The sequence below is a fragment of the Podarcis bocagei genome (assembly GCF_964188305.1).
Source record: "Podarcis bocagei genome assembly, chromosome: 10".
Lineage (NCBI taxonomy): Eukaryota > Metazoa > Chordata > Lepidosauria > Squamata > Lacertidae > Podarcis > Podarcis bocagei.
In genome coordinates, this window is record NC_138135.1 from 78355754 (window position 1) to 78382900 (window position 27147).

Consider the following 27147-nt stretch of genomic DNA (forward strand, 5'->3'; position numbering starts at 1 on the left):
TCTGAATAAAAATTTACTTGCAAAAAAAAAAAGATAATATACACACTATAAAATGTCTCTTCAATTTTTGTTATTTCTTGTTAGTATTTGGATTAGTTTTAGAATTTGTGTTATTTGCAGAGTGTTCATAGCAACTAAGCATTGCATATAACTCAAAATAATGATACATGCCCTGCCCTCAGGTTTACATATATGAGACTAGAGACCCAATGAAAGACAGGTGGAGGGAAAAGGTCAGAAGAAGGAAATCAGTCTGGGGATGTCAGAGCAGGGAAGAGGTGAATTTCTAACATGCACTGAATCCAACTTTTCCTTTTTGCTAGGAAAGAGGAGGTGCAGCTTTTCAGCAGCCTTTGACCTTTATACAGTGATACCTCGGGTTACATACACTTCAGGTTACAGACGCTTCAGGTTACAGACTCCGCTAACCCAGAAATAGTACCTTGGGTTAAGAACTTTGCTTCAGGATGAGAACAGAAATCGTGCAGCGGCAGCACAGTGGCAGCAGGAGGCCCCATTAGCTAAAGTGGTGCTTCAGGTTAAGAACAGTTTCAGGTTAAGAACAGACCTACAGAATGAATTAAGTTCTTAACCCGAGGTACCACTGTATTGTCTGAAATCTGGCATTTCTCCCTGAAATCCCATACAGTTACAGTAGCCATTATCCAGTATTTAGCACTAAGTATCTCTCCCTCTAATAGGAAAGTCAGGTGATAAGTGTCAATAATATTGGAACCTAACATGCATGTAAGAAGGAACCCAAGGTTTGCGGAAGGAAGGAAAGAAAAGGCTAAGAAGGCTAAGAAAATAAAACTGTGGTGACAAAAACCCCTAGAACAGCCCAAACTGAGCATCATTCTAGTCAGTTGGAGCAGAAATACAGAAAAGACAGTGGTGCACATGGAAGACAGTGGTGCACAAAGGGTACCAAAGGGTATTCCAGAGATGCAGTTATAGAAAGATAATCACACCATCAACAGAGTTGTGACATACAGCTGCATATCTTCTAGCCTTATGTCATGTGATAGACACTCCCTCATCATATCCTTCTAGGGAAGGGACCAGAAACTACCGTATTTTTCGCTCTATAACACGCAGATTTTTTCTCCTAAAAAGGAAGGGGAAATGTCTGTGCGTGTTATGCAGCGAATGTGTGGTCCCTGGAGCCGAAAAATGAGGCAAAACTCAAACCGCGCTTCAGGGAGAAGGGAGCTCCGTGAGAGAGGAAGTGGCAGCTTTCCTGCATTCTGCCTCAGGGTCTTACTGCCCACCCTCTCTGTTTCGTTACTGTGTTTGCTCAAACGGAACAAAGAGCAGGGAAAGCCCCTCCCCTCCAGGCAAGAAGAGAGGAAAGGAAAGGAGCCTCCCTCCTTCTATCCTCTCCCTGCTCCGGAGGGAACAATGTTTGTGAAGGGAAGAGAGATTACAGGTTCGGCTTAAAATTCTGATTTGACTTCCTGCTTTTTGTTTTTGGAGACACACAGCATTCAAATATGCTTTCTTCCATTTAAAAGGATGAAATCCTTAAACAGTGTTTTGCCTGTAAATTCATGCGATCTGGAAGATTACAGTGTCTGTACCTCTTAAGGGATGGCAAAGCTTAGGTTTCGCTGCTAAATAGTTCTTAATGCAGTTAAAATGCTTTCTTCTGTCATGCTGGTGGGAGGGAGGGAGAGAGAGAGAGAGAGAGAGAGAGAGAGAGAGCACGCTGGCTGGCTTGGGTGGGTGGGTGGGGGGAAACTTTTGCCTTCCTTTCCTCACGTTATAGCCCTCTCCTGCATTCTTAGCCTTCTGTGTTTTTCCTTCCCTCCCCACTTAAAATGTGGTTACAAAGCATGGATCCACATGGATCCTCAGGATCTTTGCATTGGGTCACCCCAAATTCACCATCAGAGCACACAGCATGTCCATGGCTACAGCCTCCCCCCCCCCAAAATCACACACCCATTGTTGCCTGGGGCTGCAATGGTGCAAAAACGTGGTTACAAAGCATGGATCCACATGGATCCTCAGGATCTTTGCATTGGGTCAGCCAAAATTCACCATCAGAGCACATAGCATGTCCATGGCTACAGCCTGTCCCCCCCAAAAAAAATCACGCACCCACTGTTGCCTGGGGCTGCAATGGTGCAAAAACGTGGTTACAGAGCATGGATCCACATGGATCCTCAGGATCTTTGCATTGGGTCAGCCAAAATTCACCATCAGAGCACATAGCATGTCCATGGCTACAGCCTGTCCCCCCCCAAAAAAATATCATGCACCCACTGTTGCCTGGGGCTGCAATGGTGCAAAAACGTGGTTAAAAAGTATGGGTCCACATGGATCCTCAGGATCTTTGCATTGGGTCAGCCAAAATTCACCATCAGAGCACATAGCATGTCCATGGCTACAGCCTGCCCCCCCAAAAAAAAATCACGCACCCACTGTTGCCTGGGGCTGCAATGGTGCAAAAACGTGGTTACAAAGCATGGATCCACAGGGATTCTCAGGATTTTTGCATTGGGTCACCCCAAATTCACCATCAGATCACATGTCTGTGGCCACAGCATGAAGCACAAAAATGATATGTCCACTGTTTCATTCAGAATATTTTTTCCCTTGTTTTCCTCCTCTAAAAACGATGTGCGTGTTATGGTCAGGTGCGTGTTATAGAGCGAAAAATACGGTATTTGCATTCTGCTGGGAATATTTACATCCATACCAACTGAAAATCAGTTGCCTATTCTCTTTGTAAAAGAAGCATACTGCCCCCAAACTTGGCATGCTAGCTCTATATAGCATTCTCTTGCAGAGAGATTGAGTTGTTCCTTCTCCCTGCTTCAGCCCAGCAAAGCAGCATGCTCTGTTTCACAAAGGTCAGCACTGTAGAGGTTACTCACCTCAAGGGTTGCCATGAAAATCCGGACACAAAAGTGTGAATCCATCCACAAAAGTTGTTGAGCTTTTTTAATCTACACCCCCAACATGGCTTGCCGTACGTCCAGATTTCCTCAGACATTTTAGCAACTGCCACTCATACGCTCCTTAAGGGGGCTGTGTCTGGGAAGTTCTAGACGTATGACAACCCAACTCACCTCTTCCTTCTAGTTTTAAAGGGTTGGGTTTATGGGTAGCTACCCTGTGTCTGCCCTGGGTAGCTTAGGGCACAATAGGTGTTAGGTGCCAGGCGTGTTTTGTGTCTGGCACGGGTCCAATTGTGACCACATGGAGATCTCTGGATGCCAGGTTGGCAACCAACATCTCCATCTTGCCCCTACAGAAGAGCTTGTTTATTGCATTTATCTCCCACCTTTTTCTCCAACGAGTACATGGCTGGCCCCCCCTTCTCAGTTAATCCCTAAAAAGACCCTGTGAGGTAGGTTAAGAGGCTGTGGCTCACCTCAAGGTCACCCCATGAGATTTATTACTGAGTAAGTCACTTTGGACTCGCAGCTGTCCATGGAGGCGCAGGTCAATCTGGTATGCAAGTTGAGACCCTCCCTGCCCACAGACTGTCTTACCAGAGTGGTCCATGCTCTGGTTATCTCCCACTTGGACTACTGCAATGTGCTCTACCTTTGAAGGTGACCCGGAAACGACAATTAATCCAGACTGCGGCAGCTAGACTGGTGACTGGGAGTGGCCACCAAGACCACATAACACCGGTCCTGAAAGACCTAGTTTGGCTCCCAGTATGTTTCCGAGCACAATTCAAAGTGTTGGTGCTGACCTTTAAAGCCCTAAACGGCCTCAGCCCAGTATACCCAAAGGAGCATCTCCACCCCCTTTGTTCAGCCTGGACACTGAGGACAATGAACTCTGCATTTCAGCTGTTATCTAACAAGAGTTGTAAATATAACAACAGTCACCCTACAACATCTAGCAATTCTCAGAAGGGAAGTTAAAGTAACAATATGAATAAACCATTAACACGAAGTCATAAGAAACTATTTGCATGTTAAGAAAGGGAAAGTTTAGTAAATAATGGAAACATTCATGCCCAGTATACCTGAAGGAGCATCTCTACCCCCATCGTTCAGCCCAGACACTGAGGTCCTCCTCCAAGGACCTCTTCTGCTGGTTCCCTCCCTGCAAGAAGTGAGGTTACAGGTAACCAGGCAGAGGACCTTGGTAGTGGTGCCCGCCCTGTGGAACGCTGTCCTATCAGATGCCAAGGAAATAAACAACATCTGAAGGCAGCCCTGTTTAGGGAAGTTTTTAATGTTCGATATTTTTATTGTGCTTTTTAATACCCAGCCAGATGGGGGGTATAAATTATAAATTGTTAATTACTACTACTACCACGCAGTACCAGCACCTGTCTTTTTTTTGTTAAAAAGTGTGGCACCAAAACAACTTCATGGTGAGTACCAGTACCTGTTTCTTTAGAAAAAGACATTGCCAGCAGTGTTGTTTTTCTAGAAAAAGAGGTGACAGAACCCACCACAAACACCTCCCTCATTCTCTTAGAATGGCAATGGTGTGTTGGGTTGAGTGAGTGAGAGTGTATTCTTTCATTTCCAGAAATAGAAAGAAGATTTAAGAAGCAGCGAAGTGCTGGAATGTTTTCTACAGATGGACACATTCTATGGGAATCATTTTCTGAACACGCACAGTTCCTACAGGAGACAGAGAGCTGTTGTTCAGTTCTGTATTATCTCCCTAGCCTGCAAGATGTAGGAAAGAAGTTTTGCAGTTGGTAAGTGTCAGGGAACTGCCATCGGCTCAGGGGTGAGAGGGGTGGATTACAGAGAGCCCCCAAAGATCGTGGGAAGCAGCTCCTCCTCAGCGGAGGAGAGTAACCACGCCTCCAGTGGAGAGGAGCTTCAGGGCTCAGAGGAGGCGAGGCGGTGCCAGGACACCTTGCCTGAGCAAAGCGGGGAGGAGAGAGCCCCTCTGTTACCCACATCCTCCCTGCGCAGTAAGCTTCCGCGCCGAGAGGGGAAGCGCAGATTGGGTGTCAATAAACTACTCTGCTGGGGAAGGTTTAAGGACTGCCCACTCACAGATTCTGCCAGTGAATGAGCGAGCCACGGAAAGTGGCGCTCTGCATGGTGAAGGGTTTTTGGCACCAAAAACGTGGCTTTACAGCCAACCAGGGAGGCATTTCCCTGATTGCTCTCGAGTAACCCCCTGATATCCTTACAGTAAGCAAAGCTTGGACTTCAAGCGTAGCAGCTGTAGTAGATGCTTGAAAATAGGAATAGTCATGCATTTTAATGCCTGCCAAATAAACTAATCACTTGACTGATCTTTACTGCTTTCATGAGTGTTTTATTGCTTTCTGTGGGAAACTTGATCTCTGATATGTTTTGAAGCAGCTGCACAATGCTGATTACTCGGCTGATTTTAGGGAGCTGGCACACGAAGCGAAAGTGTGCTTTTATGATCTGAAGATCATAAATTCCTCACATGGCACCCAACCGAGAGGTGCCGAAACTAAGTTCTAGCAAGTTCTGACTGTAAAAAGCCCTGCCCTCCAGCTGCTGCTGTACTACAGCTTCCATCCTCTCTGTTGGCCATGCTGAGTGTGTGTGGCTAATGGGAGCTGGAGTCAATAGCCTCCCCTAACAACTGATAGGACCTGGGTGTGGTGAAGAGAAGTTCCAGCACTACTGGATGTTAACATCTTGTGCCACCTGGATCTGGTGCTCAGTAATACAGGTGCAGGGGCTTCTATTCTTCTATTCTCATGAGGCCAATGAAGGCCCAGCAAGTCAGCAAGAGTGCTTGGGAGAGACGTTAATCCTCACTGTTCCCTCAGCAATGCCTTCCCTCCAGGAACCATCATACCTTATTTTATTTTATTTATTAAGTTTATATATTGCCCTTTATCATAGCACGTTTTACAGTTTAAAAATACAAAAATAATAAAAGAATAACACACACACACAGAGAGAGAGAGAGAGGCGGAGAGGTAGAGAGAGAGAGAGAATTTAAAAGGCCATAGATTGTTTAATCAGCAAAAGGCCTGGAAGAAGAGGAATGTTTTCGCCTGATGATGATCAGGCCTAAGGCTTTATAAGTCAAAACCAGCACTTTGAATTGTGCCAAGAAACTAACTGGCAGCCAGTGCAGTCAGGCCAGAATCGCCCAAACTGTCTTGCCCAAACTGTCTTGCCCAAACTGTCTTGCCCTGGCAAGTAATCTGGCTGCAGCAGCTGAAGCTTCTGCACCATGTGGGGCAAGCAGCCCCACACAGAACATATGGTGTAATCCAACCTAGAGGTTATCAGAGCAAAGACAACAGAAGTTAGGCTATCCCTGTGGTGGTGCAGATGGGCTGAAGCAGCTTCTTACCAGTGAAGTCTACAGAATGCAAACATAAAACAAAACTCTGGTGACATGTGTTTTAGGAACATTTTAACTGTTGCCCAGTTTTACTGTGTAAACCAGCTTGAGAACCTTTTATTGAATGGTGGCATATAAATATTCAAAATAAATAAAAGTGAAACAATGTGCAGGGATCAAAACAAAAACACCCACCTCAATGGGCTCATCGCTTCCTTTTGCCTGACTTTCGCCCAGCTCTCCACTTTCATAACTGCTGTTCTTTTCAACCCAAAGTTCAGATTTTTCTACAGTAAGCCTTAGCTGGTCAAGATCAGCTTTAATTTGCTTGTAGTTATCCACATCTTGATTAGATACCAGCAACTGAACCTGTAAATCCCAAAATTTCACAAAAGTTTCACTACATTTTTTTTTTAAAAGATGTCATCAGAGCTGCATTTTGTACTATAGTTGCAATCAACTCCTTGATTTGACTTTTTATAAGGCCCATTGATTTTTTTTTACCCTTCAGCAGATCACATTAGCAAGCCAAAGAATATTTTTTATACATAAAAGCAAGAGAAATCATATGGTTCACCCATTGATACACATCACTTATTGCAGCTAAATGTATGAACTGATTCAATGGAGAATCACTCTTTTGGTGAAGATATGAAAGTTCCTTCTCATCTCATTTGATGTACGATGGCTCACTTACGCATGCAAATTGCCACTTAATGCTTTAGTTGCCTGGTGATTAACATGTATGAACAAACCAGTTCAAAAATAAAGATACTGAATGTGGACTTTACATCATTGGAACACCAAGGTAATATATCATTTTAACTGATGAAAGAAAATGTGGCAATCACTGAAATTATGAACTCCAAATCTGAACAGTGATAAGAAAAATGACAAACTTGAAACAGAATTGGGAAGTTATGGTAATATGAAAACATTTGAAAAGAGACATTTTAGGCATCTAGTAAGAAATGAACAAAATGTAAGTTATTTAAGGGGGAAAACACATAAATGTGTGTGAATTCTTTGGATGCGCCTCTGCATCCAATTTGATTTGATTTAATTTAATCAAATTAGAAAAAAATGGTAACCTCCTTTTTCTTTTTAATATGGGGGAAATTGTCATTTTCTCCTAATTCAACTAATTTTGCAAGAAGACATCCAGATCCCTTTTTGAACATCAGGGATTATTTCCTTCATAATGCAATAATATGGGGGAGGGGTTTCCTAAAATGACTTACAATTTGTTCATTTTCTGACAAGATGTCTAGAACATCTTTCTTTAAAAGGTTTTCATTATGATTTCTCAATTTATCAACATCTGTAAAATTGGTTACAAGGCTGCATGCTTGCAAAGATTATTAATGAAGACATTGAATGAAACTAAAGTTGTCAGTTTTCCCTACATTAACTCTATAAACACTGTGACAAGGCTCGTATAAAGCAGTACAAAAAGATAATACCTAACATCAGCAAATATTCCTCTACTGCAGAGGACTCTTGCTATTTAAGGTTTTGCATGTTTTTCTATATAAACATGCAAATGAACAGAAATCTCAGCTAGCTACACCTTTGCAGGTTGGTGCCCATTTCTTCCCAACAATGCAGATTCAGAATTCTGTTATATAATTTATGGATGACTTCATTAATTAGATTTTAAGAAAAACTCTGCACCAGGGTAAGTTAAATACTATGACACTGGGAAAAGACTGTAACTTAATGGTAGAGCATCTGACATGCATGCAGAACATCCCAAGTTCAACCCTTACTGTATCCAGGCAGGGCTGGGAATGTTCCAGGAGAACCCCACCAGCTCAGAATAGGCAATACCAAGCCAGCTGAACCAATGGGCTGACTCAGGGAAAGCAGCCTCCTGTATTCATATCACATCAGATGCCATGTCTTCAATTGGCCTAAATTATGCAGATAAACAACACTTGTATTGTTGCTCTTATTTTGCAGAATCTATTCTGCAGTCTTTTGCTATGAAAAACCAATTCTCTTTTTTGCTAAATTTGGATGGAGAAAGAACCTATACAAGGTAATGAAGCCTCTTACTACTGTTTGAAATTGTTATGTGAAATTTCCTCAAGCTTTGTCCCACATTTTAAAGAACAATCTTTGCAAATAGAAAGGCAAGAAAGTTGCTTTAAAAAACAATCTGAGTTTTTTTAGGTAGGTGAACACTGCAGGTCATTCATTATTTTTCTGATGCTTTTCTGCATTTACATAGCATCTTGGCCCACACAGCCTTGGGTATCTCTTTTTCTCCTGAATAATCATCTCCCATCTTTTGCTGGAGCAAGTTCATTAATTTCCCAATTAGGTCCTTTTCCTGCCACAAAACATGCCAACCACTCAGCTGTCACTTAACAGAGAACTGCAGCTAATAAGCATAGCACCATTTTAATGGAAGGTAGAAGGTCATTATGCAGCAACTGTCAAACACCAAAAAAGAATCTTCTTTCCTATGTGTTACTTGTACAAGCTTGGAAGAGGGAGAAACTTTGCACGCTGTATGCCTCTGGTACAGCCCAGTTAAAACACTGCAGTAAGTGGGTCAGGGAGGGTTCTCTCTCCTGAAAAGCAGCATCAGACAAGTCTTCAAGTCTTCCATCAACACAGACACAGGCACTGCATAAATGTTCTGGCTACATTCTATAGGAGGGAGACTTACTGACATACATCACTAGCAGCAACTGAAAAATATGTAAAGAAATAGCTTTAATTGGTTGCTCTACCTGTTTAAAGGCTTGCAAAACTTCTGCTCGTTGGCTGAAGTGTTTAAACAACAGCTGCAGGGCTCCAGAAAGCAAAGGAGGGTAGTCATGCATAATAAGGTGAATGAGGACTCGCAGGAATGTCCTGCCACCTTCATCATCCAGCTGCACTGCATTTTTTTCTTTTCTGCACAAAAAAGAAAAAAACGAAAAACCAAGTGAAAACATTCGGCCTGGTAAAAAGGATAAAAACCCAGCACCTTGTTCATTCCTTTCTCTCAACACGGGGAGTTGACATAAATTGTTGTTGGCATCTGTCTGTCCTGAGAGACAATGGAGTGTGCCTCCAGGGGTGAAATCAAACTGCTGTGTTAGTCAGCAGCACCGAAGTGACCTCTCTTGGGGTGTGTTTGGGGGTCATGGGCTACCCAGACAATAAGAGCCTGCTCTCGGCCTTGCTATGGGGTCCAAAGGAAAACAGAGCAAGATGCTGGGCACTTGCTTGGCTGTAGGAGCTCCCAGAAGGAGGTGAACAAGGCACCATTCAACTGTCTTGGGGGCTTCACTTTGGATTTGTGTAGGGCTATGCCACGAGGATGGTGTCAGGATGATGTCAGCAGCTCCCAGCTGGTTGCCAGGAAAGTATAAAACCAAGAAAAAGTTTATTACCATGCTTTTTTATTTCAATATTACAGAGAGAGGCTATAGAACCCAGCCTCTTGGATAATGGTGTTGTGCTGAGTTAATCTCCACCCCCCCATCTCTCCCACCTCCTCATTTGTCACTTCTAAGGGGGCTGCTACATGCCTTATGTCTTTGAGCTCTTTGCTCTCCTACTTTTAAGGCTTGCCAGGTTCTGGGAGTGGGGAGGGGGGTCTGGAATGCTTTCTAAAGACCATGTCAGTCAGTTGCCGTTCTGGTCCTGCCTCTTCCTCTCTCATTATTTCCCAACTTTTCCCCTCATCTGCCTCTGAGCTGTGACCTCCCTCAAACCACAGTTATACATCTAAACTGTCATCCTCTTCCTCCTCCCTGGAGGGGTCAGGATGGGGAGACGGTCTCCACCATTCCTCCTCTGCCCAGTCCCCGACAGCAGCAGAGGGTTAGGGTCAGTTTTCCTTCTTCTTGATGTGCTACCTTCCCAAGCTGACAATTCCCATCCAGCCCTCTGAACTGCAGCACGTGCAGAAACTGCCTTCTTGACCATTGGACTCCCTATTGGTCTCATCCACTCAGTCCGCCAAAGCCTGTCTTTACATGCAGGGGAAGTCCCTAACTCACCAAGGGTTTGAGACCCCTCAGCTACCCAAAGAACTGTGCAACTGAATCTATGAGCCTGGTACACCAGCCTCCCAAGGCCACATAGCAAGTCATTTTGGGAATGAAGGGGAATTTCCAAAGCAGGATCAGGAAGAGCCCATGTATTCATAAGCTTAATGTAATGAATACACCATCTCCAAGCGAAGGTTTGCAGCCAGCTGCAGAAAGTAGCCAGGAACAGAGAGGCTTGGATTTTACTCAGGCAGAGGAGAGCCGACAGCTGCAGGCTTCGCCTCTTCCTGACCTTGAACCGCAGGCTGATAAGGCAGTAGCTGAGAGCTGGCTGGAACACAGCCAAAGCTCACAGGAAGCACAAACAGGAGCGAAAAGCGAGACAGATAGCCTTTCGTCACAGGAAGGGGAGGCAGATGACCCAAGGAGCCCGAGACGTAGACGAATAGGATGGCTGATAGACAGGAAACAAAACAAGAGACATAAGGGTCACAGGTTCAATATCTTCTGTTGATGCCAGAAGAACTCTTCAGAAGGGTCAACTTAAGTAATGATGCCAGATGCTTGGCTAGAGCAGTCCAGAGCTAATCGCTTGTTTTTGCAATAAATCCTCCTTTTTAATTACGGACATTTACTGTTTTCTCAAGCCAGGAACCTGGACTCCTAGCAGATTGACCCTTCTCAACAATTCTTTGCATTAGTTGGCAGACGAAAAAGCTGATAATGGAAAGACAACAACAACTCCCAGCTGCCCTGGGGCGGGGGGGGGGGGACAGAAGGAGGCCAGAACCTGCCTGCGGATCCTTATCAGGTATTGTGGCAACATAATCTGGAATTGAAGGCACAGATCAATAGCTCGGAAGGAGTGGTGGGGGAGCAGGGCAGACAATTGACATGAGATGTGGAAGACAGATGTCCAAGAGCCTAGTGCCGCCCCGCCCCCTGTGATTTTCGGGAAAGCCCTCAGAGTACGTGGCCTTCAAAACAGCCTTCCTTTATTTCCTGAGCCTTCGAGGGGCAGAATTTCAAGACGATAGAGAAAAGGTGGCATTCCTCATTAGCCTCTTAGAGGGAAGGGCTCGACATTGTGACCCCCCTCATGTTAAGCAATGATGTGGTACTTGCCAACTTGGATGCCTTCGTGAAAACGATGGACAGCATATTTTTAGATCTGATGCGGGAGGCGGCACTCGCCCAGAAGCTCATGAGCCTCAAGCAGGGAAATAGGACAGTCGCGGAGTATTGGTCGGAGTTTCATATGTACGTCCCGCAACTGGGATGGGAGGGGAAATCTCTGGTTGCGTTATATAAGGCGGGGCTGAATGAGCAGATTTTGGGTGAACTGGCTTGGATGCCCCCATAGCCTACACTGCAAGCAGTTGGGCAGGCTTCATTACAGCTGGGCCTGAGACTGCAGGAGCGCACCAGGGTACGCCGAGGTCAGGCAAGGCCTTTAACCCTCAGTACCTATGTGCCAGTGGAGAATGTGAGCTGCTGGTCCCAGGAGGAGCAGGAAGGGAAGGGAAGGACCCTATGCAACTGGGTGCCACCAGGAAGGCACTTTCCTGGAATTTCACCAACTGAAAGGGAAAAACGTTGGAAGGAGCGGCTGTGTTTTATTTGCGGCTCAGAAACACACATGGTGCAATGGTGTACAGACAGGAAGCTCCAGGGATCCCTGTCAGGGGCGAGCGTGGACCCAAAGCCTGAGCGCAACTAAGACCCCCGGGAGTGCCCCTGTGCTCTTCGTGAAGAAACACAACACCTCAGAGTTGAGGCTCTGCAATGATTACAGACTCCTGAAGTCTGTAATCATTGAGGTCTGACAGTGCCCAACCGCTATCCCCTGCCACGCACTGGGGATCTGCTGGAGAGGCTGAGATCAGCAAAGATCTTCACAAAGCTCGACTTGAGGGCAGCTTACAACCTGATACGGGTGAGAGTGGGAGATGAGTGGAAGGCCACCTTTTGTACAAGATACGGCAGTTTCGAGTACCTAGTCATGCCGTTTGGATTACAATCCAGAACTGCGATGTTCCAGGTGTTCATCAATCATGTGTTGGGGGGTCTGGTGGACTCTACAGTGTTGTGTTATCTAAATCTCTTGATTTACTCAGACACCCTGGAAGAATGCGTAAAACACATGGAAGAAGTGCTGCAGCGGCTCAGAGAAAATCGGTTGTATGCCAAGTTAGAAAAGGGTCAGTTCGACGTGACCAAGGTGGAGTTCTTGAGCTATCGCATCACCCCTGAGGGAGTACACATGGATTCCGCCAAGGTGAAGGCAGTGGTGACATGGCAGGAACCCAGAACCAAGAAAGACTTGCAACGATTCCTGGGTTTCGCGAACTACTACTGTAAGTTTATATCCAGATACTTGAGACTAATGTCTCCCCTCATGGACTGTTTAAGGAGTAAGAGACTGTTCCGATGGACAAAAGAGGCCCAGAGGGCCTTTGAGAGACCCAAGGCCATGTTTGACTCAGAAGAGTACTTAGCACATCCCGACAAAACAAGAGACGTAAGGGTCACAGGTTCAAACTGTCGATGCTGGAAGAACTCTTCAGAACGGTCAACTTAAGTAATGATGCCAGATGCTTGGCTAGAGCAGTCCGGAGATAACTGCTTGTTTTTGCAACAAATCCCCCTTTTTAATTACGTACATTTACTGTGTTCTCAAGCCTAGACTCCTAACACTTAATATGGTTCTGAATGATATGCTGCTGGTGGAAGGAGACAGAAGGAACGAGAGCACAAAGTAGGCTCATGCTAGGGTTGCCATTTTCAAAAAGTGAAAATCTGGACACAAAAGTTGTTTTGTGGAGTGGTGAACTTTTTTTAGCAAAATCTCAGGGGGAAAATGACATTTTTGAGCTATTTTAAGGAAATTTGCCAAAAAATAAACACTTCTAACAGGAGCCCTAGCTCAGGTTCAGCTGCACAATAAAGCTAATTGTACTTACCACAAGTGGGTAGCAACCTAGGAGCTGTGACCAAGGTTTGTTCTTGGGTTTACAGCTCATGATTTGCCTGGTGCAAGACAAACCATGAGTCACAGCTCAGCCAAACCATAGCTTAGCAGTGCAGCGGCAGGAGGACTAGAGGAAGAGCAATATGGCTACAATCTCCTTTCTAGGAACATGTCTGGCTTAGCATTATGTACGAACCAGTTCAGTGTAACAAGAGATATTGTGTGTGTGTACACACACACACATGTCACACAACAAAACTAGTTATAAACAATACAAAATAGTAAGACCAACAGCATAAAATCAGTTTAAAACCACCATAAACTAGCAAGCGTAAAGAACTTGATGCAAAAATGTAAAAGCACTATAAACTGAAAAACTCTACTCAGTTATGTGTCTGAAAAGTTATGGCTTGATCACTAGATAGCTCTGACAATGAGGTTTATCTTATTATTTATAGGTTGCTTTTCAGAGTATCCTCTTCTAAGCCATCTCACAATATATCGAAAACATTACAGCCATAATAAACAAAACACATAAACCAAACACATAAAATATATAAGTAGCCTGACCACATTCCATGATGAGAGGTGTTGCATTTCTGGAATACTGAAGCTCACACATTGTTCATTGGGCTCATTTCAACAGCTATTTATTTAGTCAACTTAGAATATCTCAAAGCAGTATAACATAACCAGCAAATAAAAACATTTTTAAAAAATCAAATATTCAGTCTATGTCTACTAGATAGAAGCCACTGTGATTCAAGGCTGAATCATTAAAATGTTTATAAAGCATTCTACAAATTAAAAATTCTACCACTGAAGTAGCAGTACATCAGCAAGCAGGAGAAAGGGAAAAGAGTAAACAGAAAGTGTTTGTTAGTATTACAAAGCAGGAGGATGATGGGGGGGAGGAGGCGAAGTTGGCCAAGTATAAAAATGGAAGGAATGGAGCCATTTTAGAGCTTACCTGCCAGCAAACATAGTTTCTGCTTCAGCAGCAATTTCATCTATATTAGGAACAACTCCTATGAAATGAGATTTTGGTAAAGTTAGCAATACAAAAATTACTACACCCCCTTACTTATTTTGTCCTAGGAATGAACGACCAACAGTGACTGGTATGACACAAAAAAAGAAATCAAAGGACACTATTACCACATTGTCCAAGGATGACAGCAGCTCACTCACTAGCCTTTTGACCACAGCATCTCACCTATGCTTGGTCACATAACCCACAAATAAGAAGCAATAAATAAAAATAGGGCAACTAAACTTCAAGTTACTGAACAAAACAGAACACCTACGTACAATCCAATTCTTGGAATGCATGTTCAAACAATACTCAACCTCTGGACACAGGGAGCAGGCACTTTCTTCTCCACCAAAAATCATACCTAGAACATAACAACTAAACTGGAAAATAAAGTCCCTGATCCTGTGATCTGACTTTGCATTACAGAGCCAGAGAGATTTCACCATCAAATAAATGCAGTACCTATTACATTCTCTGTACAATTGGAGAATGTGAGTCAAAGAGCAGGCATGCGAGTCCCCAAACTGATTTGCAATTTTCCCACATGTGCAAGTGAAGCAGCAGTCTGGAGGACAGCCACAAGAGACTGGGTCTTTTCAGTCATAGCTTAAGGTTACCAGACGTCCCTGTTTCACGGGGACAGTCCTCGGATTTACAAATCAGTCCCATGACAAAATCCTGTCATTCCTACTGAAGTTAAAAAGTGTCCCCGGATTCATTGAAAAAAATCTGGTAACCTTATCATAGCTTCCCATCTATGAAATACTTTCCCCAGGGAAGCTTGCCTGGAGCCAACATTGACATTTGTGTGTGTGTCAGTCAAAGATGATTCTCTCCTGCCAGGCATTTGACCATAAATTTTCCACAGGGCTATTGGTTTGGAGGCAAAGTCTAAGGCCGGAATGTGTGTGGAGGAATTTGTGTTACAATCTGACCACCGTCTCATCTATATTAAATTGATTTTCAACATTACACTGTTAGCTGGATCTATTTTTTTTATAAGTCATTCAAGACTTTTGTTTGAAACAACTCATAAACTGAGTAAGGTCTGAAGCATTGTCAGAATTGTCCAGCCATTATCTCCAAAGTTTCCCCACATTTGAGTTTCTGAACATTTTGCCTAAACTAGTAGGTGAATGCCCACTCATCTTTTATTTCAACACTTATTGAAAGGAATCATCATTATGTTGAATTATTCCGCTTTAATAACAATACCTGATGTGAGAGTTGGTGTGTCAGGGGGAGATGTCACTGAACTATCAACATTTTCACTGCTCTCTCCAAATTCCTTCTTGTAAATTGACAGCATGTACGATATTCTGTAGTCAAGCCGAACGCTAAGAATAAACTACAAAGCAAGAGATTGACACAACACATTTCTGAACCTCTGTGCAAGTTTTCTGAAGCATCTGAAGATGATTTGCTTGTGAAACCAAGGTTATTATTGTTGCCTTAAAAGGTATGTAATAAAATGCAATATTTCAAAAGATCACACGTTTTTTGAAAACTACTGTTAGCAGATCTGTTAATAGAAACTGTCTTCTATAGTGCAAATAAATCAGGCACATGTGTTGAATAGGGGAGCAATTTGATTTTGCTTGCATTTTAATGAGAAACTACCTAATTCACACTTCTCGCACCAGAATGTGCACTGAGGCACAGCTATCCTTCAAAAGTTGCACTTCTCAAAATTTTGTTGCAGTTCTTCAACCAGTGTGTACAAAAATGCATATTTTAAGGAAATGTGTACAATAAAATGAACTCCTTTGGGAAAATAACAAAAATATAGTGTATAGGGATAAATTGATTGCAAAATGTGCATATTGGTTAAAATTTCGTACAAAAATGTGTATATTAGAACTGCACATTAAACTTTTCATGAGGATTTTAAATAAACAAACAAGCAAGCAAATTGATGTAGAAATGTACAAATGTGGAAAACAGAATTTAATATTGGAAAACTGAGAAACTGAGAGAAATTGAAGTTGCCAGATTAGTCTATTACTAGCCATAACTCTAGTGGAAACTAACTAGCTGGTGAGATGGCCTTGTGCTGGAGTCAAAACCCCACACCACAATTCAAAAACTGGAGTCACCATAACCACAAGCCTTCACGCTCATGCCTTGATGTTACAGTACATAATATATATTGTTGGTGCTTTGTTTCATTTTAAAAATTTAAAGTAAATGTCTTTACCTGTAAAATCTCAATGATTTTTAATTTGGTGTCCATGACAGTGACATCTTCACTCTCTACAATGTTGGCTTGCTTGCTTGGGTGGACACTTGGGGGTACATCAGGTACAGAAAGAGGAAAAATAGAACCTCTGCTGAGGACCATTTGAGTCATCATCTCTCCCACACCATGGATGGTTCTCATAACATTGTTTCCTATGTATATGAAATATAAAAACAGAAAGTTGTCACTCTGATGGGCAATTGCCTATCTGGCTTAAAAAGAAGATATTAAATTTAAATATATATGTATTAATAAAATAGCCCAATGCTCCAAGCACATCTACATTATCAAATGTTCTTGCAGTCTACAAGTTGAGTTAACTGAAGATCTCTTTAGCTTCCTAACCAGACTGTTACAGTCCCTAGTTCTTCTAGAATATGATGGGTTTATGTATCAATTCAAAAGATAAAGGGTAAGAATTTGTTGCTGCTGCTGTAGGGTCTCAGAAATACGTTCTTATTCTCTCTCTCTCTCTCTGTGTGTGTGCATGTGTGTTTGTATTCATAACTAATGCCATCTTCGCTTCTGTACAATTGTGCTTGCTAAATTAATGCTGTCTTTGTTCTGTTTCCTGCTGAAGAATCTGTCAGGAGTTTCATTCTAAGAAATATGTCAGCAGTTTATAGCCAATCAAGGGGTAATCTGTCTTTTCTTTAGAAGCTGTTTCTCTGTTAGGGATACTAGTTACCGTAATTGCTCCTTATCAGCTCTGGCTGTGGAATGTAACAAAAGGAGGTGCCTGTGTTAAGGAGTTCCTTTTCCTGTGTCTAGTGCTCAAGGGCTATTAACCAGCCTGGTCTTTATTTACAGCCAAGAGGCCCCTGAGGAGGGAGGAGGGTGGAGAATAGTTTTTAAAACTCTAGACTTCCTTGTGCCGGCATTTTCCAGTTCCTTTGTTGGGCATGCTTGCGCTACCTTTGCTCAGCTGATTAAAGGTGTTCATTAGAATACCCCTGTCTCTGCCAATAATTGATTCTCTGTTGCAAAGACGGTTCAGGGTTTGAAAGCAGACCCATCATATGGTGCCGGAACGTGGAGCTAAAAAGGCATTAATTTCGCCTGTCATATTGCCCTGTGGTCCCTGTGCCTTCTGACCGACTCTGGTGAGAAACCGGGGCACAGTTTTTGAAGTATCGGCACACCTCGGGCACCTCCAAAGGAGACTCCATAACTAACACACACACACACACACACACTGGCAGACCTCGAGAAGTCACGGACGAACGCCAAGGAGATCCATTCTGGTTAGGACCTGTGATCGTGCTCTATAAAACAGCTTGTTAAGGTGAGTATTAATAGGGGTGTCATGTGAATGGTGAAAGAGTGCGAATCTGTGAGTGTCTGAAGAGCTGTAACTGTTCTGGATGAAATTAGGATCTGTAAAACAGCTGGCTTTAAATCGGCAGGGGAAGGAAGGCCATTCCTGACGGGTGTGTCAAGCTAATAGGGCTGACCCATGAAACCTGCTTTGCCAGTCTGAGGTAGGAAGGTATAATATGGGTTTGGATGATTGTAACGTTGTTTCTGTCAAATAATATTTTTTTTGCAATGTGCCCCACCCCCACTCTCTGCCCATCCATGTGTTCCATTTAGCCAGTAGTCCCCAGAATTCAGACTGTTGAGGAAGAGAAGTCCCCTCCTCCTTCCTGCCCCCCATGACCTGCCCCAACCCAGGGTTTTGCCCTAACCTATTTTCTGAACCCATGCCTCTTAAATCTGCCCCAGCCCTGTCTCAGCCCAGCTCTTCTGGACCCTGTCTCTGTCCCGGCTCTGACCCAATCACCTGCCCCGCACCCTGAAATAAACACCAAACCCCCTGAAGAGTTGGAAATGGAATCTGGCGCATCTGTCTCTTCAGAAGCCCCAGAGGAGGGCAACCAAAATGGTCAAAGGCCTGGAAACGATGCCTAAGGGAGCTGGGCATGTTTAGCCTGGAGAAGAGGAGGTTAAGGGGTGATATGATAGCCATGTTCAAATATATAAAAGGATGTCACATAGAGGAGGGAGAAAGGTTGTTTTCTGCTGCTCCAGAGAAGCGGACACGGAGCAATGGATCCAAACTACAAGAAAGAAGATTCCACCTAAACATTAGGAAGAACTTCCTGACAGTCAGAGCTGTTTGACAGTGGAATTTGCTGCCAAGGAGTGTGGTGGAGTCTCCTTCTTTGGAGGTCTTTAAGCAGAGGCTTGACAACCATATGTCAGGAGTGCTCTGATGGTGTTTCCTGCTTGGCAGGGGGTTGGACTCGATGGCCCTTGTGGTCTCTTCCAACTCTATGATTCTATGATTCTAAGCAGACAGCCCTTCGTGCTGAGTTGTCTGTGTGATTTGTTTTGCCTGCTTGGAATGCAGGTCTGCCTAGTTTCAGTCTGTGTGCCTATCTGGGAAATGTAAGAGGATATCTGTCTGGTTATGTACTGAAGTTCTCCCCCTAGCCACCAGGAGTATCGTGTATATATTTTTCACTCAGGTCCATGTCAGTTACTTTAGGCGGAAAACCCTGGGTTGTTGTTGCTACAATGTTGACAGACGGCTGCCTTTATAGGCCGGCTGAGCTGCTTGCTGTTCAGTTCTGTTCCAGCTTACAAATAAAGAGCTGCTTTGGAGAAATCGCTGCGTCGTCTGCTATGTCTATCCACTATTTAACACTGGCGACGAGGATGGGATTGATGGACATCAGAGCACAGCCAGATGCGGCCACCCTCTAAGCTGAGCTGAATCACTGAGCTGAAAGACCGAGCGAAATCACTGAACAGAACCAATTCAGAGCTGATCATTCTGGCTAGAGCACTGTGTTCCATCCATCGCCCTCCACGTCAGCATTGAAACCATGGCTTCACTCGTGCTTCTACCGCCGTTTGCCCCAGCCTCTGAATCATGGGACTCCTACCTCGCTCGGTTCGACTGCTACCTCCAAGCCAACAAGCTGACGGAAGTGTCAGAGGAGCATAAGCGGGGCCTATTCCTCAGTCTCTGAGGGCCCGAGGTGTTCGAGACGGCCTGAGCATTGGTTGCGCCTCTAGCAGTCCAGGCAGAGCCGTGGGACACGATCCAAGAGAAGCTCCACAACCACTACGGGCCAAAGCCGTCCAAGATTGCTGCCCGCCATGCGTTCTACCACCGGAACCAGGCAGAGGGGGAGTCAATTAACAACTACACTGCCGCCCTCTGACAGGCTGCAATGCACTGCGAGTTCCGAGACTTAGACGATGCCCCTGATGGATCGAATCGTCTGTGGAGTCCGGGTCTGCAACGGCATCTCCTCGCCAAGCCAGACCTAACTCTGCAGAAGGCCATTGAGGAGGCCATGGCCTCAGAAGCTGCTGAACTCTCCGCCCAGGAAATCCGCAAGGCCAGTAGCCCACGTCTTGCTAAGAAGCCAGTCCCTGTGCATCACGAAGAGGCCAGCAGTGATGAGGCATCCTCCGGTGAAGACGATGACGTGCACCAGACAAAGTGGGAGTGCAGGAAGTTCAAACAGAAGTCCACAGGCCAGTCATAATGTGCCGGCAACTATTCCCATGCCAAGTGTCGGTTCAGAGAAGCCATCTGTCGGTGATGATCCAGGAGGGGCCACATCACTAAGTTCTGTCAATCGGCTCCGTCTAACACCCCCCCCCCTTCGCCATCTCGCAAGTCCAAGTCTTCCCCCTGGTCCACCAAGGGAAGCTGCTTCGCCCTCACCAACTGCCACTGCCCATCCAAAACCATGATTGGCCAAACCGACTCGCCTACGCGTTGCAAGCTACATGCCACCGTGCTCATCGAAGGAGCTCCGTGTGACATGGAGATCTGCCTTGTCCGTCATATCCTGGAACACCATCAAAAGACTCATGCCCAAGCTGTCCAAGAGGCAACTCGACCCAAACCGCATACATTTGAGAGACTACCAGGGAAACGACATCCCCGAGGTAGGTGTTGGCCAGTTCTGGGTTGCTTTCAAGAATTTTTCAGGCCTGCTCTGACTGGTGGTGGTCAAAGGCCTGTGGCCTAGCCTCCTAGGGCTAGACTGGTTTGATGCCCTCGGCCTGGAAGTCACCGGCATCAACTGCATCTCCGACGCAGAGGTTGATGGCCTAATCAAAGACTTTGCTGAGGTTTTCAACGGCACTTTGGGCCAATATACAGGTACGCCCATCTCCTTCAGCCTAGATCCACAAGTCACCCCCATCAAGCTAAAGCCACGCTGGGTCCCATTTGCTCTCAAGGCTAAGGTGGACGAACAACTTAACAAGCTGATCGCCCAAGGAGTTTTGGAGCCAGTTGACCACGCCAAGTGGGAAACCCCCATCGTCATGCCTGTCAAGCAGGACGGGTCAGTAAGAATCTGCGCCGACTACAAGTGCACCATCAACAAGGCACTTCAGCAGCACGCTTACCCGGTTCCCGTTGTTCACCAACTGCTGCATTCCCTGGGTCCTCACCCAGGATCTTCACTAAACTGGACCTTGCCCAAGCCTATCAACAACTGCCTGTCGACGATGCCACTGCTGAAGCCCAGACGATCGTCACCCACCAAGGGGCGTTCCGGTGCCTCAGTTTGCAGTTCGGGGTGAATGTGGCTCCTGGCATCTTTCAAAGCCTCATGGAGCGTCTCCTGCAGGGGCTTCCAGGCGTGGTGCCATATTTTGATGACGTCTTGGTATCCGCAGACTCAAATCAGCAGCTGTTTGAGCGCATCCGCGCTGTGCTGACCAGGTTCCAGGAGGCCGGGCTCAAGGTGAAAAAAGAAAAATGCCAGATTGCCGTTCTGCAGGTGGAGTTCCTGGGCTACCTTATCAACTCCTCCGGTCGGCATCCAAGATCTGAGCCATTCAGCAGGTCCCGATTCCAAAAAGCAAGGCGGAGTTGCAGGCGTTCCTGGGGCTGCTGAACTTCTACAATATGTTCCTGCCCCACAAAGCAGCACTAGCCAAGCCTCTACACCGCCTCCTCAGCACAAAGGTACCGTGGTCCTGGGGTCATCAGGAAACGGCAGCATTCAACTCAGTCAAAGCCCTCCTCTCATCGGACAGTGTGCTGGTACCAGGACTGTGAAGCCAGGCCTGTGACGCCTCGCCCTTTGGCATCAGCACCGTCCTCAGTCACCGGTTTCCAGACGGAAGAGAAGCACCACTTGCCTACTTCTCCCGGTCGCTGTCTCCGGCCGAACGGAATTACAGCCAGCTCAACAAGGAGGCACTGGCACTTGTGGCTGGAGTAAAGAGGTTCCACGAATACCTCTATGGGAGAACCTTGGACCTCATTACTGACCACAAGCCGCTCCTGGGCCTCCTTGCCAGTGATCAACCAACTCCACTGGCCCTCTCACCACGCATGCTGCAATGGACTGTCTTTCTCAACATATCTCATCCCCAGAAACTGGTGTGGATTGGCAGGTAATAGCCAATTTCAGCTTCCAGGGGTGTCTGGACTTTGTCCAAGTTTTGGCTCAAAGGGTTTTTCATGCCATGGTAAAAGAGCTGGCTTTCTAATAGAAGGGTTATTAATGGAGCAGCTGTTTAAATTTGGGAGGTTCATTGTCTATGGGAAGATGGGATTTCTTTTTGGTTCATTCTAGATAAGTTGTTTCAGAGGACCATGGCGTTTAAGATAGCTAAGTGAGCTATCTACAGATTTTGCTTGGCTGAGGTTTTATTCCCACTGCTTGGGAAGTGTTGCTTTAAAGCTGAATCAGCTTTAAAGGATGTGTCAGCAATTGATAATGTTTAATAAATGCCATGCCTTTGCTGGATGTTCCTATTGCCCAACTTCCAGAACATGCACTCAGAAAACTGGGTCTTACCAATAGGATGCCTGGTGCAAGCTAATGACTTCCTAAAAATCACTGCAACCCACCCACCCACATGACCTGGGTTGCTGTGCAGAAGAGAACCCTGGTGGACAAGCAGCGGCAAGAACAGGCCCATCTGCTTCATCCAACTGAGTCTCTGTTACACATGCCAGGCCAAGTCCTCCATCCCCAATAAAATCATGGATGGCAGTGGTCTTGTGAATCATTGACCTGGCATTGCACAGCAGCACCTTCATGTCATGTGGGTCACCCTTGCTGATTCCAGTATCCGTCCAGTCAAGACCAGACACGGAGACAGCGATAGTCTTCAAACAATGACTAAACCTGCCTCCTTGGTAATGACATAGTTTGGTCTTAGCGTAACTCCTCCTCCTACCCGTGATCACTGAGATTGGGGGTCCCAGTGCACCCCCCCCCCCAGAACCTGCCCCAGCCATTCTGTTGGCTGGGGCCTACTCCAACTAAACATTTGGAAAAACCTTCTGACTCTAAGAGCTGCTCAGCAGTGGAACAGACTCCCACAAGAGGTGGTGGACTCTCCTTCCTTGGAGGTTTTGAAGCAGAGGCTGGATGTCCATTTGTCATGGATTCTTTGGCTGAGATTCCTGCATTGCAGGGGGTTGGACTAGATGACCTTTGGGTCTCTTCCAACTCTGATTTTCCCATTAAAATCCTGTCATTTTATCCACCATTCCTTCTCAAATTTCAGTTTTCTTTATTTCACCACCTTGTTAAGCTAAGCCCATAACGCTATTATTATTCAACACAAGTGAGAACCGAAACCAAGTATTGCAGTGTGGAGTGTTCCTGTTCAGTATTCCAACCTGCCACATCATCCCTTTCCAATCCTTGTCCCTATTCCTGTTTTTCCATTCCTCCACTCCAAACAAAATTATGCACTCTGTGACCACGGAACATGCTGAGTTTCTATCAGGCTGTTTTCGGCTTGGGGCTTATTTCTTTAGGTTCCTTCTCCTTGAAACTTTTCTATACCTTTTCAAATGCACTGGCAAGAGCACTGAAGTGTTTGTGTTGTGCTGACCTTGCCACTGCCTCACCCCATCCCCTCTACCTTCCAGGAAGTGGCAGCAGTGTGACCAGGTGAGCAACAGTGTCCCATCACACCATCCACTACTGCTAAATAATCTTACAGGTATCAAGATTTTGACAATGCTTCTGTTCCCCCTCAGTGAAAGTAAAATAACCGGTCAGTCAGACATGAATATATCTTCCTTTTATCTCTCTTATTTAGTAGTCATCTGCTGAGAGATTTTATCCATAATTAATATTATTTTCAACAGATCCTAAACTATAGTTAAAGGATGTTCATCTAAGGTGCATCTTACTAATTTTTAAATTAATAGATGTGTCATTATTTGCATGACCCAAAGTATCTAACTTTAAGGTTAAAATATTTCAAAACAAGAAGACATACTGCCAATTTTTATTTGGTGTATTTATTTCCTTTAATTTAGACAATTTATAAGATGTCCTTCAGTAGCAGGGTTCTCAGAATGGCATACAATTTACCGTATTTTTTGCTCTACAAGACTCACTTTTTCCCTCCTAAAAAGTAAGGGGAAATGTGTGTGCGTCTTATGGAGCGAATGCAGGCTGCGCAGCTATCCCAGAAGCCAGTACAGCAAGAGGGATTGCTGCAGCGATCCCTCTTGCTGTTCTGGCTTCTGAGATTCAGAATATTTTTTTTCTTGTTTTCCTCCTCTAAAAACTAGGTGCATCTTGTGGTCTGGTGTGTCTTATAGAGCGAAAAATACGGTATTTTATGGGAAACACACCTCAAGGTAAAGAGAAAGCCATTAGGGAAAATAAAGAGCAGGACCTTTAATGAATGCAAGGTATTACTAGGTAATGTATTATGTGTTGCAAATAATTTTCTATTACCACCCCCCCATACACTCACCTCCATCTTGAAATTTGCTTAATCTTTCAAAGTATGATGACATAGGCATTTGTACAATATCAAGGATAGCCAGTAATGTTCTAGTCAGTCTGAGTAGCTCACTGAAGCTATAAAAACCAAAGTATATAAGATTGCGAGCCAGGTGCACCACCTAAAGAAAAGGAGTGGGGGGGGGAAGGTCAGGAATATCAACAGAAAGAAAGAGGTCCCAACATTTAACTAGTGATGAATGGACCCACGTGGCTGTCCTCCAGATCTCATCTAAATTTTGTAGTTATCTTCTGGAGATTAACAGAAATCAATCCAAATTATGGATTTGACCCAGAACAGCATAGAGCCCTATCTCCTACTATGAACTGTTGACATAGCTGTACACCAGCCAATGGCTTTCAGTTTCCTCTCCTTACTGAGGAAAAAGGATCTGGTGAGGAGACTTCCCACGAATACCCTGGCAAATAAATACCCATCAATTTCAATGTCTAAAAGTCAGTGTCTGCAGGGTATTCTGAAACCCTTCACCACCATGACCTTCTTCACTTGTAAGTTGCAGACAAGGGCTCCCAGTAGTGTTACAGCAGAGACAAATTACAGATCCATTTCTGATGAGGCTAGATGTTATCCAAAACAGACCAGGTTTGATACCATCAAATAAAATAAAAAATGCAGATCTGAAATTTATTTCCTACACCAAATTATATGATGGTAGAATCAGTCTATGAAAGGGCAGTCTAGTCCCTGCCTATCACCATGCTGGAGCAGGCTTCTCCTACCCTTCCTTCTTCAAAGATACCACCCCAAACCCTACCAAAGTTTTCATAACCTCCAAAAGGCACTTGCAGAAGATTCTATCAGCTGATATGGGTTTAAACAAGAACCAGAAAAATAAAAATATGCTGCTTTCTCAGCACTTAAATTTTGTCACACCCACACATACAAACATACTTCTGCAGGATGGAGCTGAAAAAAATTGATGTGGCCACTCGGCTGGTCAGTCACTTATATTGTTGTTTTTAATCTAAACTGCATTTGGATGTGATTAAAGCTGACATGCTGCAATCATTAGGAATTATGTGAATTCAACAATATTTGCATAGATTTGCTATTTGGTATAATTTATTCTATTTCTTCCAGTTATGTGGAGAGGTATGAAGCTATGCAGGGCTCTAGAGCCCTGCCCCTATAAACAACGGAAATTTAATTTTTATTTATAAAAACATTTATGTCCAACTGTATAAAAAAATATCACAGTGGTTAATAAAATTGTTAAGTTAAAAACAAGTTTAAAGTAAGGAAGTTAAAAACAAATATCAATAGATCATTGTGGGGGTGTTATCTCGGTTGGGGTCTGGGGAGCAGGACACCTGGACCTGCAAAATGCACCCACTGAATCTCTACTGGCAGAGCGTTTAGGAGAAAGGCTTGATCTCTCTTTGTTGCCAAATTAGCCTGCAGGTGCTCCACTCTCAGCCCCATCAGGGGAGGCTGAGGTTGCCTCTGGGTCTGGTAACCCTCCAGCCTCTCCTGAGCTGCAGAGGCTCAGGGCAGAGAGGTGGAGGGAACTAAGTTCCCGCAGGAGGAGGGCTCGCCTCCAGGCCAGGCCAGGCGAGTCACCTGTGGACTGGGGCCGCCCTATGCCTCAGGCAGATAAAAGCCAGCCAGCTCCAGTCCCAAGTTGTGGGAGCAACGTTGTTGGTAGCCAGTTCCTGCCTGCAGCCTGTTCTGCCGGATTTCCTGACCTCACCCGACTCCCTGCCTTGGACCTAGCTTCAGCTTTGACGGACGGCCTCAATACTGCACCCTCGACCTCGGACTGGACTCGGACCACGCCTCACGGAAACCCACAGGACCAGCACACCTTTGGCTGATTAATATACTATAGCCTTTTAACTGTGTCTGTGGGAAGGGCGGCTACTGTTTTGTTGTCCTTGTTTTAATTAATTACCTGTGTTTTTATCTTGTATTTTATTATGTAATAAAATGATATTGCTTTGAAGGGTGGTATATAACTTTAATAATCAATCAATAAATAAGCATACAGGTGACACCTCATTCCCAAACCTCATTCCCAAACTACTAATGATCACACACAACATATTTCATAGAATCATAGAATCATAGAGTTGGAAGAGACCACAAGGGCCATCGAGTCCAACCCCCTGCCAAGCAGGAAACAGATATTTATACAGATATTAAATAACACTGGGGAGAGAATAGTGCCCTGGGGAACCCAATAGCACAAATGACAACAGGCCGAGAAACACTCACTCAGTGATACTTTCTGGACACAACCTTGATGATACAAACAGTGTAATACAGTGCCTCTGATGCCCATATCACTAAGTCAGTCCAGAAGGATACCATGGTCAATGATATCAAAGCCACTGAGTGAACAAGCAGAAGTAACAGGGGCGCACTCACTCTGTCCCTCTCATGATGAAGATCATTCATCAGGGCAACCAAGGCCAATTCAGTTCCAAAACCAGGTTTGAACTCAGATTGTAGTGGATCTAAAATAATCAGTCTCATCCAGGAATAACCTTCTCCACCACCTTTACCAAGAAAGGGGATCTATAGTTGTTACACTTTGTTGCGTCTAGGATGGACTCTTTGAGAAGTGGACACACCACTGCCTCTTTAAGTGCAGCAGACATCACCCCAACGCACAAGGAGGTGTTTACCACACCCATGACCCATTCAGTCTCCCCACCCCAGCAGGTTTAATAAGCCAGGATGAACAAGGATCTAATGAGCATAAGTGCAAGTATCCTGTCCACATCCTCAGGCCACCTCAGCTGGTACTGTCATAATTAGGGTTGCCACCTTTGGTTGGGCAAAATACAAGACAGGTCATGCAAAATAAATGTCAGGACTGGCAGTGGTCCTCTTCCGATCACCATGCAAACGCTTCCTGTTCTTTTAT

The 27147-nt window shown here is 44.8% G+C and overlaps 1 protein-coding gene across 7 annotated transcripts in view; it reads right to left on the reverse strand.

The window, feature by feature from the left end:
• ITPR2 (inositol 1,4,5-trisphosphate receptor type 2) overlaps nt 1–27147 on the reverse strand; it is a 390831-nt gene that overhangs the window by 237201 nt on the left and 126483 nt on the right. For all 7 annotated transcript variants that reach the window (XM_081210608.1, XM_081210607.1, XM_081210606.1 and 4 more), the window contains 6 exons: nt 24228–24378; nt 16470–16663; nt 15488–15620; nt 14207–14264; nt 9015–9180; nt 6469–6642 (listed from right to left, as the gene is read on the reverse strand). In XM_081210608.1, the coding sequence (XP_081066734.1) occupies nt 6469–6642; nt 9015–9180; nt 14207–14264; nt 15488–15620; nt 16470–16663; nt 24228–24378 (876 nt within the window). The remainder of the gene's footprint in view (nt 1–6468; nt 6643–9014; nt 9181–14206; nt 14265–15487; nt 15621–16469; nt 16664–24227; nt 24379–27147) is intronic.